The 14,272-nt window shown below is 38.7% G+C and overlaps 1 protein-coding gene across 1 annotated transcript in view; it reads left to right on the top strand.

Annotated features, from left to right (window-relative positions):
• The window catches only part of CPA6 (carboxypeptidase A6), a 200,230-nt gene that overhangs the window by 133,042 nt on the left and 52,916 nt on the right, over positions 1 to 14,272 (top strand). The window contains exons 3-6 of the mRNA XM_084864392.1: positions 2,512 to 2,636; positions 5,817 to 5,931; positions 7,725 to 7,826; positions 9,729 to 9,833. Of these exons, the coding sequence (XP_084720518.1) occupies positions 2,512 to 2,636; positions 5,817 to 5,931; positions 7,725 to 7,826; positions 9,729 to 9,833 (447 nt within the window). The remainder of the gene's footprint in view (positions 1 to 2,511; positions 2,637 to 5,816; positions 5,932 to 7,724; positions 7,827 to 9,728; positions 9,834 to 14,272) is intronic.

The raw sequence follows: 14,272 nt of genomic DNA on the forward strand, positions 1-14,272 counted from the left end.
TAAATTATAACACTATTTTTCCTTGCATCGCAAAGTCTCACAGAGTTCTTAATTGGATACCTAAGTAAAAATAAACTCAACCTTCTCTGATAAAAACTTTAGCCGAAAACCAAGACTGGAAATGCAGGAAGGAGGGAGTCCTGAAGCAGGGAGAAGACAGACATGACTGTACTAACAAGCTACACCCAATTGAAAATTTAGCTTTAGACTTAGCAGAAGATAGCACTCTCCTCCCTCCCAGCTGAGTTCATCCTTTTAAATTTATTGGGTAACATCATACAGGTTTCAGGTGTACAATATTATAACACATCATCTGTCTATGGCATTGTGTGCTCACCACCCAAAGTCCAGTCCTTTCTTCACCATCTATTTGACCACCTTTATTCTCTTCATCCTCCTATCCATCTTGCCCTTTGGTAACCACCATACTATTATCTGTGTCTAAGGGTGTGTGTGTGTGTTTTGTTGTTGTTCACTTGTTGCTTTTTGTTATATATTCCACGTATGAATGAAATCACATGGTTCTGGTCCTTTTCTATCTTTCCTATTTTGCTTAGCATAATGCTCTTAAGATCATCCGAGTTGCTGAAAAATGCAATATTTTATCCTTTTTTATGGCTGAGTTGTATTCCATATTACCAGGTCTTCTTCATCCAATCGAAGGATGCTTAGGTTGTAAATAATGGTGCAATGAACATAGGGATACATATATCTTTACGAATAATTGTTTTCAAATTTTTTGAGTTGATATCCAGAAGGATTGCTGGGTCAAATGGTAGCTCCATTCTTAACTTTTTTAGGAACTCCCATAGTTACTGTGCCAATTTACATTTTCAGCAGCAGCGTACAGGGTTTGCTTTTCTCAACACCCTCTCCAACACTTATTTCCTTTTTGATAATAACTAGTCTAACATGTGTGAGGTGGTATTTGATTGCAATTTTTGATTTGCATTTCCCGTATAGCTAGTGAAGTTGAACATCTTTTCAACTATCCATTGGCCATCTGTGTCTTCTTGGGAAACATGTCTGCTCAGAGCCTCTGTCCATTTTTTTTTAAATATTTTTTATTGATTTTTTACAGAGAGGAAGAGAGAGGGATAGAGAGTTAGAAACATCGATGAGAGAGAATCATCGATCAGCTGCCTCTTGCACACCCCCTACTGGGGATGTGCCCGCAACCAAGGTACATGCCCTTGACCAGAATCGAACCCGGGACCTTTCAGTCCGCATTCCAAGGCTCTATCCACTGAGCCAAACCGGTTTTGGCAGCCTCTGCCCATTTTTAAACTGAAATTTTTGCTTTGTTTTGAGTTGTGTGAGTTCTTTATATATTTTGGATATTAGTCCCTTATTGATTGAATATTTGGATATTAGTCCCCTATCATTTGCAAGTATACAGTCATTCTTTCAATGACTTTGGAATTCCTACCAGTGCAGAGCACTAGACAAAACACTAGGGCACGACAGCAAGCAGCAGACATGACTCTTACCTTCCTGCAAAACACTGAACACTGAACACATGGTAAGCACATAGTGAATTATTAAACGAAGTCTACATAAACTCAACAGATAACAATTGAATTGCAATATGAACAAAGCACCATTCTAGGCACTTGAGATGGGGTGGTAACAAAATGGACAAATCCTTTGCCCTCTGGAGGTTACATTCTGTTAAGAAGAAGTTATACAATGAAAGCACAAGGTGTTCTAAAAACTATGACAAGGAAACCCACCCTAGCTGACAAGTTCTCCCTGAGAAAGGCATGTTTCTCTTGGTGAAAGGCTGGGGGAAGAGGAGGTACCAAACCTGGAGAGTGTTCTATGTAAAGTTACCAAATGTTGTCACACTACCACAATTTGCTTGTATAGAGCAGTGTTTCCCAACCTTCTCTCATGATGAGAATCACCTGGTGGAGTTGTTAAAACACAGATTCCTGAATCCCAACTAAGAAGTGCTAAACTAGAATTTTTGGGAACATATAGGTAAAATTGTATACTTAACTAGTGCTCTAAGACAGATTTTATATACAGAGCACTAAGTTAGGTATGCAATTTTACCTATATGTTCTCAAAAATTCTAGTTTAGCACTTCTTAGTTGGGATTCAGGAATCTGTGTTTTAACAACTCCACCAGGTGATTCTCATCATGAGAGAAGGTTGGGAAACACTGGTATAGAGGATAAAAGGTCATATTTTTATCAGTATTATTCAAATATGTGTGCAAGAAATAATTTTAAACAGCATCCAAGTCATACTTATAACTTACCTTGTAGCTTTAATGTGGTTGGTCTTTAGATTTATCAATTATGATCAAATTGTATATGGATGCGATATAATTTAGAGAATTCAAAATCAAATAGGAGTTTTACCCTCATGATTCCAGCACTGAGTCTAATTCCCAAAATGTGTTTGATGTTGCTGAATGCAAACAAGATAACGTATTTGACCCTGTGGCATGGATCTTTCCCACCTACACTGAATATGAATTATAGGTTGGTTCCTGCACTACAGGTGGACCTGTGGCAGCCCAGCAGCGTCTCCTATGTCTCCGAGGGAACAGTGACCGATGTCCATATTCCCCTAAATGGATCCCGAGCCTTGTTAGCCTTTTTACAGGAAGCCAACATCCCATACAAGTAAGCATTTTTTTTTCATTGTTTAGCCCATTTGTACTAAGCTGAACTGAATTATAGCTGTATTTAGGTTATTTACTGAGTGCCAATGATGTTGTTCCAGGTACTGTTTATCCAACTGGGAAAATCAACGTGAATATAACAATTATATTTACCTTTGGGGTTGTTAATGTAACAATAAAGAGAGAAACCACATTAACATATTTCACCACCACCACCATCAAGTAATTAATATAAACACAGAAGGTGTTTGTGGTTTTTTTCCCCTGTGGGAGGAAAGCAGAGAAGCCTAGCAATGCCTAGAAGGTAAATAGGAAAGCAGGGACAGGGGGAGCTTTTATGTAGGAGATGTTCAGTTAGGCAGAGGATGAGACTCAGGACCTTGCAAATAGAGGGAAGAGAAGCAGCAGCATAGTGTGTGTGTGCGCAGGAAACTGAGGTAGTTCAGAGTTATTAGTGTACAAAGTTCAAATCAAAGAGTAGGAAAAAAAATGGTGGAGAGTCAGAGGAGGTCAGGTTATGGGAAGAATGTTGTATACCCTTATCCTGAGGGCAGTGCTGCTCAGGTGGAGGATGCGAGCAAGGGAGCCACACACATGTTAACTGGTTAGAGACTGCAGTCATGGCCCAGGTAAGAGGTAGTGAGGGCCTGAGTCATGACCAGAGTAGTGGGTCAGGAGAGCATTCAATAAAATAGTTCAGAGGCAAAACCTCCTGGACTCCTCACTTGATTGGATGCAGGTGCAAGAGAAAGAAGTCAAAGATGATGCCAAGTCTTCTAGCTTGGGTGAATGAGCAGATATCTAGATTCAAACAGATTTTGGATATTTTCAGGGGTTTTTTAAGGACTAGTTATACTAGTAGGAATAGAGTCGTTAAAAGGTAGTCACAGGAGTCAAAGCAGAAATGAAAGACTTTTGAGAGAGGGAACATCAGTGATACCAAGTACTGCAGTGACACCAGCAAGAAAAGGATTGAGCAGTTTCCTCAGGATCTGGCAATAGAAACTGCATTGGTAACTCTAGTGGAGATATTAGATGGTCAGGAGCAGGAGAAAGAGAAGCAAACAGGAGATGAGAACATGGAGCAGCAGAGAAGATGACTGTTTTTGGAAGGTAAAATAAGGAGAAAAGTAGAGAATATGAGTGACTAGACTGAGTGCCTTGCCTTTTGTTTGGAATCCTAAGATTTGGGGATTGACAAGCATCATTGTCAACTAACCTCAGCTACCCCCAATTTTTTAAAACCTCACTGGAGGATATTTTCCCACTGATTTTTGGAGAGAGAGAGTGGAAAAAAGGATAGAAATATCAATATGAGAGATACACATCGATTGGTTGCCTCCTGCACAAGCCCTGAAAGGGCTCAGGCTGTGGAGGAACCTGCAACCGAGGTATGTGCCCTTGATGGGAGTCAAACCCGGGACCCTACAATCCAGAGGCTCACATTCTATCCACTGAGCCAAACTGGCTAGGACAATCCCCAATTTTTTTAGCAAGTTTTGACAAAACAAGCACAAAGATCTGTAACGATGTCTGGCAAGGCCTGGGATGGGCTTGTGGCTCTTGTGATTAGTGGTGAAGGCCCTCGTCTCTGTGGAAGGCTGGACCAAGGATGCAACATGACAGTGACATCCCTCCCTGGTCCACACAAATAATTCCCTGCCAGAAAAATAATTGCAGCCTTATTAAAGCACTGATTTGCTTTTTCAGTAAGACATTTTATCTGTGCTTCTACAACAGGGTAGAGGCACAGCTGAGCATAAAACTATTGTTCATATTGAACACATTTTAGTTCAATGCCTAGCAGGAAAGAGCTTGGTAATTATATCTATAGGCGCTCAGTAACAACGCACATGCTTTATTAATTATTATTCGGTAGAAAATAATATACCAGTTATTTTAACAAGTCTCTCTTTTCTGCTATTAAATATAGGTCATGCGGAGCTAACAGAATAAATATCACACTGTATATCATGGAGAATAGAGTCTAAAAATGAGTGTTTTAAACCAGTTGTCTCCTCATGGAGAATAATAATTTAGAATTATTCATTTTGTTGGTCTCAAGATAATAACACATAAGACTCTATTAAATTCTACAAGGCCAGTAGGTCATTTTAGTTGACTTTTAGTATTGGAGCCTGGAGTATTTTCAAAATATTATCATTTACTCTGTACAACTATACATAATGTACAGCTATAGTCACCTTTAAAGCAGAGATAATGTGACCCCATGTGTCTGGCCCCTAGGTCAGAGGTCGGCAAACTCATTAATCAACACTACAACGATTGAAATTTCTTTTGAGAGCCACATTTTTTAAACAACTTCTTCTAACGCCACTTCTTCAAAATAGACTCGCCCAGGTCATGGTATTTTGTGGAAGAGCCACACTCAAGGGGCCAAAGAGTTGCATATGGCTCATGAGCCGCAGTTTGCCATCCACTGCCCTAGGTGATCAATTCTTCTTAATGACAATCACAAATAAGATGACTCATTTTGCCATTTAAAAAACAAAAACCTGTCATTCATTTTGTAAATTAAATACCTATAAAAATTGGTCATGGAACTTCAAATTTGGAGTTCCCTCTTCTACCCTGGAAGCTTGGAGGAGGTGGTTTTGTACTAAGTGATGACATCATTTGGAAAGTTCTTCATCAGAGCGCATACAATTGGTAGGAATAATAATGAGCTGTAAAGAACTAAGAAAATACAAGAGTTACAAAAACCACTTCTGGGCTCCATTTCCTAGCCTTCTCATCAATCCATTTGTTTCCAATTAGCTACTTGATGAGGAAAATGGACTAGCTAGACCTTCCACATCACAATTATTTTCAATTTCAGGTTGGTCTCTTTGGGCCTGTATTAAGGTGCAGGCTAAGTTATTGAAAATAGCAGTATGATTGTATTTACCCACACAGTCATTGTTTTTATAACTACTCAATCAATGGTAGTCATTATTACTATTATTATTAGGGAACATATGCTTACAATTTTATATTTATGACACCATTTATTTAACAGCTTTTATTTTCTGAAAAAATAACATTTCCCAAAATTTGGCATTCTTGGAAATATCCGTATTTGCTTCCCTCACTCCATAGATGCATGATTTTCTTTCTATATTGCCTGATTTTTTATATTATCTCCATTTAATTTTCATCATGTCTATTATTACAAATGCAGGATCCTCATAGAAGATCTTCAGAAAGCACTGGAAGAAGGAAGCAGTTCGCAAGCCCAGAGAAATCGAAGATCCCTCTCTGAATATAATTATGAAGTTTATCACTCCTTAGAAGAAGTATGTAATCAAAGGGACTTTCCTTGCTTTTTTGAAAATTTGTATCAGTTCTAAGGATTGGGAAGGAAGCACTAAGAGACAGGGGCTATATGAAGAGTACGTATAGCTCTCTGTATTGGCTAGGCACCTTAGTCTTCCACTAAGCCTTTAACGAACTGCTATATAAGAAGTAACAACATAATTTTAATTCATTTGTTTTGCTCCACCTACCCCTACATAGGACATGAGAAATGCGTTGGAAAAGTGAAGTAATGTTGTTATAACTATGGTTATAAAGTAATGTTAATATAACTTACAAGTCAGATGCACTTATTGATGGAAGTTAAAGTAAACTCGAGTTTGAGGGATAAGAGTAAACTTTGCTTCTTACCCCACACCCTCTGCAAATCTGTGACCTCCCAAAGGCCAACCTTCATCTGTGGCACCTCAGGGCTTATTCCTGTGCTGTTATTTACCTGGAAAACATGGCAACCTCATTCCCACTACCATATCCTTACCTGTTCACCTGGACAACAAATCTCAGCTTAAGCAGGAAGACAGCTGTTTCTACTCTCCCAGACGGAATCAGAACTCCACTCCCACCCCCAAGCCTCAGCATACTGCATGCGCCATAGCACAGAGATGTAGGATTATTTGATCAATGCCTTTCTCTAATAAGCTGCAATTCCAGGTGGACAGGACATTTCTTGTTCGCCACTATGTCCCTAGTGGCAAGAAAATAGACCTCCAAACACATAGTTGAGAACAGAATGAATAAATGAATGCACATATATATTTTTCCATATTTCTCTGAATTGAGCAAAAAGAATGCTAGGCATAGAATTTGTGAGATCTTGCTACATATTTTTAAGAGAATTTTTGGTTCTCTTGATAATGACATTTCTTTCAAGAGTATTTCTATATATTTTATGTTACAATAAGAAAAGGCTTTAGATAACATGAACTAGAAAAAGTTAAAATTTTAAAATATATTTATATAGATATGTATGTATACATACATACATACATACATAGACTCATTAGACTAAGAAAAAAAGTGTACCTTCCAAAATATATTTTTTCAGCATAGATTTTCTTTTACATCATGGAATGGTGTGACATTTTTGTGTGACTTTCATACTCCTCATGGAGATTTTAAGTCAGAAATGTCACCCACCTTTCTAAGTGCCTTATTCATCCATCTCCAGTGTACCTTCTGATGACAGGTAAGTGTATGTGAAAGGATTGATGCAAATGCATCACTATAACTGGGGAATTCATTCAGATTATGCCCTCCAATATGTGGCTTGATAGAATACCTTTAAATGAAAAAAATGTCTTTTTCTCAGCATCTTCTGTTCAGTAGCAAATTATAATATATTGCACTTCAGATTGCACTTCAGTGAACACTTTCAAACTGTCTGGATGATTTTCTTAAAACCAATTTCCTTTTTTTACTCTTAAATAGTTTGGAGGAAGTGAAAATAAATTTTTATTTTCAGAAGGAACCCAGAACACATTGATTTTTTTTCAAAACTCTGCCATCAAGATATTAATGATAAATGGTAGTAGAAGGTATGCTTTAAAGAGGGAGCGATATACAGACATGAAGCTACTATTTGTAAAGGCAGAAAATAAAAGGCAACTTTAAATATCCTGAAGAAATTTAAAATAGAAATTTTGCCTTTTGTTCAATTTTATATTCCATGTGTGTTCTTTGGGTTCTGGGACCTATTGTTGTCTCGTTACTTTCTCTTCTCTAAAAGCTCTATAATTACAGGAGCCTGACATGGTCTTTGTCTATTTGCTTTTAGATACAAAATTGGATGCATCATCTGAATAATACTCATTCAGGCCTCATTCACATGTTCTCTATTGGAAAATCATATGAGGGAAGATCTCTCCTTGTTTTAAAGGTAAAAGCAGGAAATTAATAGGTAAAAACAGGAAAATATTTACTAGGCATTTGTTATAACTTTGACCTATAGGGAAAAGAAGTGAAATGGTCTGTCATAGTGTCTAATATTTAACATTCTCTGATAATTTCAGAAAACATGTTTCCCTTTTCAAGCCATATTGAATTTTTCCATTGAGTATTCCAGAGAATACTAACATATTAATGCACCTAAAAAATAATGACCTTCAAAATGATTTGTGAGTTGGTGCAACATAAAAGTTATGCCTCATTCCCAGCCCTTCACCTTACATTCTCTTCTACAGTTCTCTACCTCTTCTCACCCAAACATTCAAAAAGATTTATAACAAAACATCACTCTCTACTTTATCACCTTCTACTGAGACCTTGACTCACTGGCCTTTGTGCCTCCTCCATTCCTCTAAATCTTCACTTGCCATAGTCAGTGATGACCAGGAGGTTTTCCTCCCATCTTTTTGACCATTCTCTCGGGTTCCTCATTCCTATCACTTCCTTACATTCTGGCAGTCTCAGGATTCTATCCTCAGATGTGCTCTCATTCTACAAACAGTCTCTAGATGGGCATATCCACCCCACGGTTTCCACAGTCATTCTAGACTCTGCTGATTCAGCGGAGTCCACTGTCTGGAGCTTTAAAGTGCATACATCACTGCCTGCTTTACCTTCTCCTCTCAGTCGTCACAAAAGCGCCTCCCTCAGAGTGGCACCACGCTGCGCCCAAGTCTAACAACATGAGCATCAGCCTAAGTATCTCTCCTTGCTTTTTACCACCAAGAACATTCATTTTTCCTTCTAACTGCCTTTGGAGCTGCACCACCCTCTTCTCTTGTCCTCACTTATTACTGGACCTGTTCCCCCTGGACTATCCCAATAATGGCCTCGGCACTGAACTTCCTTTGGAAACCAGCCTCTACCCTCTCATCCTCTACCCCACCTCCACACTGCTTCAGTGTGGGCTCTCACGCCCTCTCCCCGACTCCAAACACACTTGTCCCCTTCAGGATGAGCCAGCTCCACCTGCCACTCCTTCCTCCTACCCAGGAAGCAGTTCCTCAAACATGGTGTGCTTAGGTATTCTTCCAAGCTTGTGATGCCTCTTCCTACTTGTCTGCCAGGCAAAACTTCCAGTCTTCCTCAAGTACTCAAGTGCTCAAGAATGCTTCTCTCTTGAGAAACCTTCTTTTCTTTCTCAGGAAAAATTAGACACGTTCCCAAATTAAATTACACATTTTCACATCGTACGGATTAATTGCTCATACGTCTGCCCACCCCACAAGCATATAAATCCTGTCTTTCATCTTTGAATCTCTGGCGCTGAGTACAGTGTCTGACATTGAAAAGGATTTTCTGAGTGAACTAATGAATAAATGAAAACTAGATCCCCAATAAAGTCAAGAGCCACCTATTGATTACTGGGTTAGAAACCATTATAAGGTAATATTAATAATAGGATTATAAAGAAAAATGTCACTTGATTCTATAATTCAAGTTGTTTTGTGTTTTCCCATTTTGCGCTTAAATAAAATTTTGACTTTGTCCACCTATAAAACATAGCTTTACAAAAGATTCTCTGGGAATATTTGATTTCTTTGATGGAGATGAGGTGGAAAATTTGGCTTTTTAGTTAACAGTCACATATTCTATTAAAATAGACAAGCAAATATCCTTAAGAGATTGCTGTTTTCCTTGTGTGTTTTCCAGTTCTTTGACTTGTAATAAGGGCAATAAATTTGTTTCTTTGTAAGCAAATCTGGACTTCTGAAATAGGAAATCGTTTTCTCTTTTTTTATGGGTTATCAAATGAAACCTTATTAAATTATGCTGGTCAGTAAATCCAAAAATAAAAGCCTGCATTGGTTACTGTGAATACTCTTGTTTTCAGCTGGGCAGGCGATCCCGAGCTTACAAACGAGCTGTCTGGATAGACTGTGGTATTCATGCAAGAGAATGGATTGGTCCTGCCTTTTGTCAGTGGTTTGTAAAAGAAGTAAGTTAAACCCTTTCCACAATGTCCATTTCAGCTAGTCGGTGGTTCCCACGTGTTTTTATTCTGTTCAAGGAACAAAACTGGGAATGTGAACCCAGTGATACCTGCTTGAATGATAGCGCCTTGATTTTGAATCGCTTTCATGTTTCTGAAGACCTCTCATAGCACTGGCTCAGCTTATCCTCACCTCTGCCTTTAGAGGTTGGAATTACCAACACTCGTGAAAGAGAAGGAACCTGAGATTCAGAGCATTTATGAATCTGTAACAAATTAGAAACCAACCATAGTAGCTGATATATGGCAAAAGGCTAAAAATCAAATTTATGGCATTCCAGAGAGGTTTCTCATATAATATTCAACATCATCTGTCTTCTCTGTCAAAATGATCTCACATATGCTATAACAATAAAGAGATGAGCAAGTGATTGCATTTTTCCCTCCTGCTATGGATCTGTAATTTAAATAACAAAGACCTTTCACATCTCTGTGGATTTAACATTCCCAGTATCAGTATTTTTTCATCGACTCTAATTGTTAATGACTCATAGTGATTTCTCATTTTCCAAAGGCTTCTGTACGTTAGTATATCCAGTGGGTCTCTATCCCAGAATGGGCCAACTTCATGAAACAGCATCTTAACATGTTTGAATATTTTTCTATCCTCGTCAAGAATGTAATGACTTTCCTGGTAGTTGTTTTTTAATCTTGACTTGTTACTTTTTAAAAATAGTACTGGTGCTGAAAATGAAAAAGTCTAAGGAAATGAAGGTTCTAAGCCAAAAAGTAACCCTACAAATATTTTTAGCCTGCACTTACAGAGAATCATTAAGGATACCAAAGATATTTTAAAATTCCAGTCTTATAGGGAAATTATATGCTCACGTGTGAGGTGTGGGATTTTGAGGATTCTCCTAGCCCTGGAAAATGTCAACAATGTACTGAATTTGTAAAATCTGCCTCTGCCAAACCCACAAAAGTATCCTTAATTTTATAAATATTATGTAATAGGACAAATGTGAAATCAAATAAAAAATTAACTATTACCTTGTATTAAATATCCATTGTATATATAAACATATGGTCTTCTTTCTCAAGTTTCAAAAAGAGGAGAAATTAAGTACAGAATACCTACTATTTATAGACCACTGTCCTGTGTTTGAAGGACATAAGAAACTTATCTCACATGTGTGGCCTCTTCCTTAGAACACCTAACCTTATTTTACAAGTTCATGGTGTTATCCCTTTTTGTACCAAGGGTAGAGCCTTTATCTTGTTCAGTGCCAAATCCCCAGCACCCAGAGCAACACCTGGCACTTAATAGATTTTCCAAACATTTGTTAATGAATGGGAATCATGAGAATCCAGTGGTAATGAAGTGGAAAGATTTCTGAGAGAGGACTTGTCAAATCACCTCATGTAATATGAATGACACCACCTGGGTTTTTGCAAGGCACAATCTGTGAAGTCATATATAGCAGCTCTATAACTCAAGCTAAATGTCCAAGGAAGAGGAAGACACAGTGTAACCATAGAAAAAGAGGCACATATAGTGACTGCCCATTGAAAATAGTTGATAGTGAAGCAAAAGCAAGAAGAATCAATGAAAGTGATTTGCCATTTCAGCAAAGATAACTAAATAAAGGCTTCCCTTCACCAGGCCACCTTCAAGCATGCAGGTACGGGTGGCCATTTTTCTGCCTCAGCTACTCTTTTCATCCCTCCCTCACCCTCCTGTTTATGGCTGTTGCTTACCCCTCCACTTTATCACTTACATTTCCCATGAGTCAGGAGAGCAAACAGAAATGGGGCTGGGGGAGAAAACTATGGGGTCACTTGTCCCAGCAGCCTGGTGGAAGCATTGGGGCTGCCAAAGTGTGACAGCCACATGGCAGCAGTGTCAAAAGTGGGTCAACATTACAGGCTTATAAAAATATTCTCATTAAGTTTAAATGAGAGCCCCCATTTACACCAATGTTGGATCAGAGGGAATAGGGACTTTAAATATTTAAATAACCTTAAACCTGCCTAGCATTGGGACATCATCTCTCACACACTCAGTCCTTTGTTAAATCCTCAGCCTCCCAAAGAAGTAGGGGGTGGCTGGTCCAAGAGGGGCACCAAGCAGCATCCCTTCCACAAATTACCTCCCCTTCACCTTAGAAGTCCCGTGACCAGCTCCCAGGCTCTCAACTCATCTAATTTTCATGCCCCCTCGGGGGACACCAGGGAAGCTCTGGGCTCTCTCTCTGCCTCCCAGGAGACTGTAAGATGCTATGTCCATCCTTCCTCTTGGCTGACACATGCCACACTTCTGATTGTCCCCACTTCTCATGCAGGAACACGTGACAGTGTGCCCTTTCAGACACGGCGTAAACAGGACAGAGGTCCTCTTTCCTTACATTTTTTCTCATCGGTCTCTATCATGTCTTGATTTCCCTGGAGTCCCAACCCCAAGAGAAGAGGGTACTGTCAGAAGCCAAAAGATTGGCTTCCTGCCTTTGCTTTCTCTCTGTCTTGAATGCTTTAACCAAAACTCAACAGCTTAAACAGATAGTTTCTGTGAGTCAGCAATCCAGGCACAGGCTAGCCAACTGCTGCTTGCTCAGGATCCCTCACAGGGCTGCAGGGCCTCATTCATCAGAGGCTTGTGTGGGGGAGGATCTGCTTCTGAGCTCACTCACGTGGCTGCTGGCAGCCCCAGGTCCTTCCTGGCTGTAAGCCAGAGACATGTGGGCTTCTCCACAGAGCAGCTCACAACACAGCACCTGTCTTCCCTCAGAGCAGAAGAGGGAGAGAGCAGGCCCAAGCTGGAAACCAGAGTCTCTTGGTAACCTAATCTCAAAAGTGACATCCCATCACTTTTGCGCATTCTGTCCATTAGAAGTGAATCGCTAGGTTTAGGCCGTATTCAAGGGGAGGACATTACACAAGAGCTTAAGGACCAAGAGTGTGGATCATTGGAGACCAGCTAAGCAGCTGCCTACCATCCCTTGTGGCACTTTCCCAGCAGCCACCACGGTAATGTTGACATCCTTATTCAGATGTGAACTGGAAGAAAATGTATAAAGTGAGGACACCAGCACACATTCAGCCTGTCAGGCAGCCCTGGGTTGGAATGCCAGCTCTGCCATTTACCAGCTGTGTGATCTTGGTGGGCAAGTCATTTAACCTCTCTGAGCCTTAATAATAATAATACGTGACACATTGGGTTACTGGGAAGATTAAATGATATAATATGCCAAGCACTTTCTTATGCTTTTTACATGCATTATAAGCACTTAATAAAATCAATGTTTAAGTGGTAATTTCTGCAATTTGGTATTTTTAAATAATCAACAGCAAGAAAATCATTAGAAAGGAAATCAGGCCCAACCAGTGTTGCTCAGTGGTTGAACACTGATCCATGAAACAGGTCACCGGTTCAACTCCCGCCCAGAGCACCCAGTAAATGGCATGCGGGAGGCAGATGATGGCTGCTTCTATCTCTCTATCCCTCTCCTTTCCTTTATCTCTAAATATCAATAAACCATATTTAAACAACAAAAAATCAGCGAGGATATGAAAGAACTCAACAACACCATCAACCAACAGAATCTAAACAACATTTATAGATCACTCCTTCCCACAACAGCAGTATACACATTCTTTTTAAGCATCTATGGAACATATATTCATGATATACCATATCCTGGGCCAAAAAACAGGACCTTCACAAATTTAAAAGAATTAAAGTTATACAGACTGTGTTCTCTGTCCACAATGAAATCAATCTAGATATATATATAGCAGAAAGATCACAGGAAACCTCCTAACACTTGGAAATTAACATGCTTTAAAATTATCTCTGGGTCAAAGATAAAATCTCAAAAAATTTGAATATATCAATATTTCTGGGACACAGTTAAAGCAATACTAAGTGAAAAAATTATAGCATTTAATGCATATATTAGAAAAGGGAAAGGGAAATCTCAAAATAATAATCTAAGCTCTCACCTCAAGAAACTAGGAAAAAAATAGAAAATGAAACCAAAGCAAACAGAAGTAAAATATTGATAAAAGAAATCAACGAAATTAAAAACAAAATCAGAAAAAAAAAATCAGTGAAACAAAGAATTGTTTCTTGAACATGTTAATGAAATTAATAAAACTCCAGCAAGGAAGACAAAGACAAAAGATGGGGGGGATGAATATAAATATGTAATACTTCTTAATAAATTAAAATTAAAAAAATAAGAAGATACAAATTGCCAATATTAGAAATGAAACGGAATATTACTGCGGACTCTGCTGATATCAAAAGAATAATAGGACAATATGAAGAATTCTGCATATATTAAATTTGACAACTTACATAAATTGAATCAATAAGTTGAAAAACTGCAACTCATTATAAATAAATCATTTGAATATCCCTATTACTATTAAAAATATTAAATTTG

Source organism: Pipistrellus hanaki (assembly GCF_964339955.1).
Source record: "Pipistrellus hanaki genome assembly, chromosome: 17".
Lineage (NCBI taxonomy): Eukaryota > Metazoa > Chordata > Mammalia > Chiroptera > Vespertilionidae > Pipistrellus > Pipistrellus hanaki.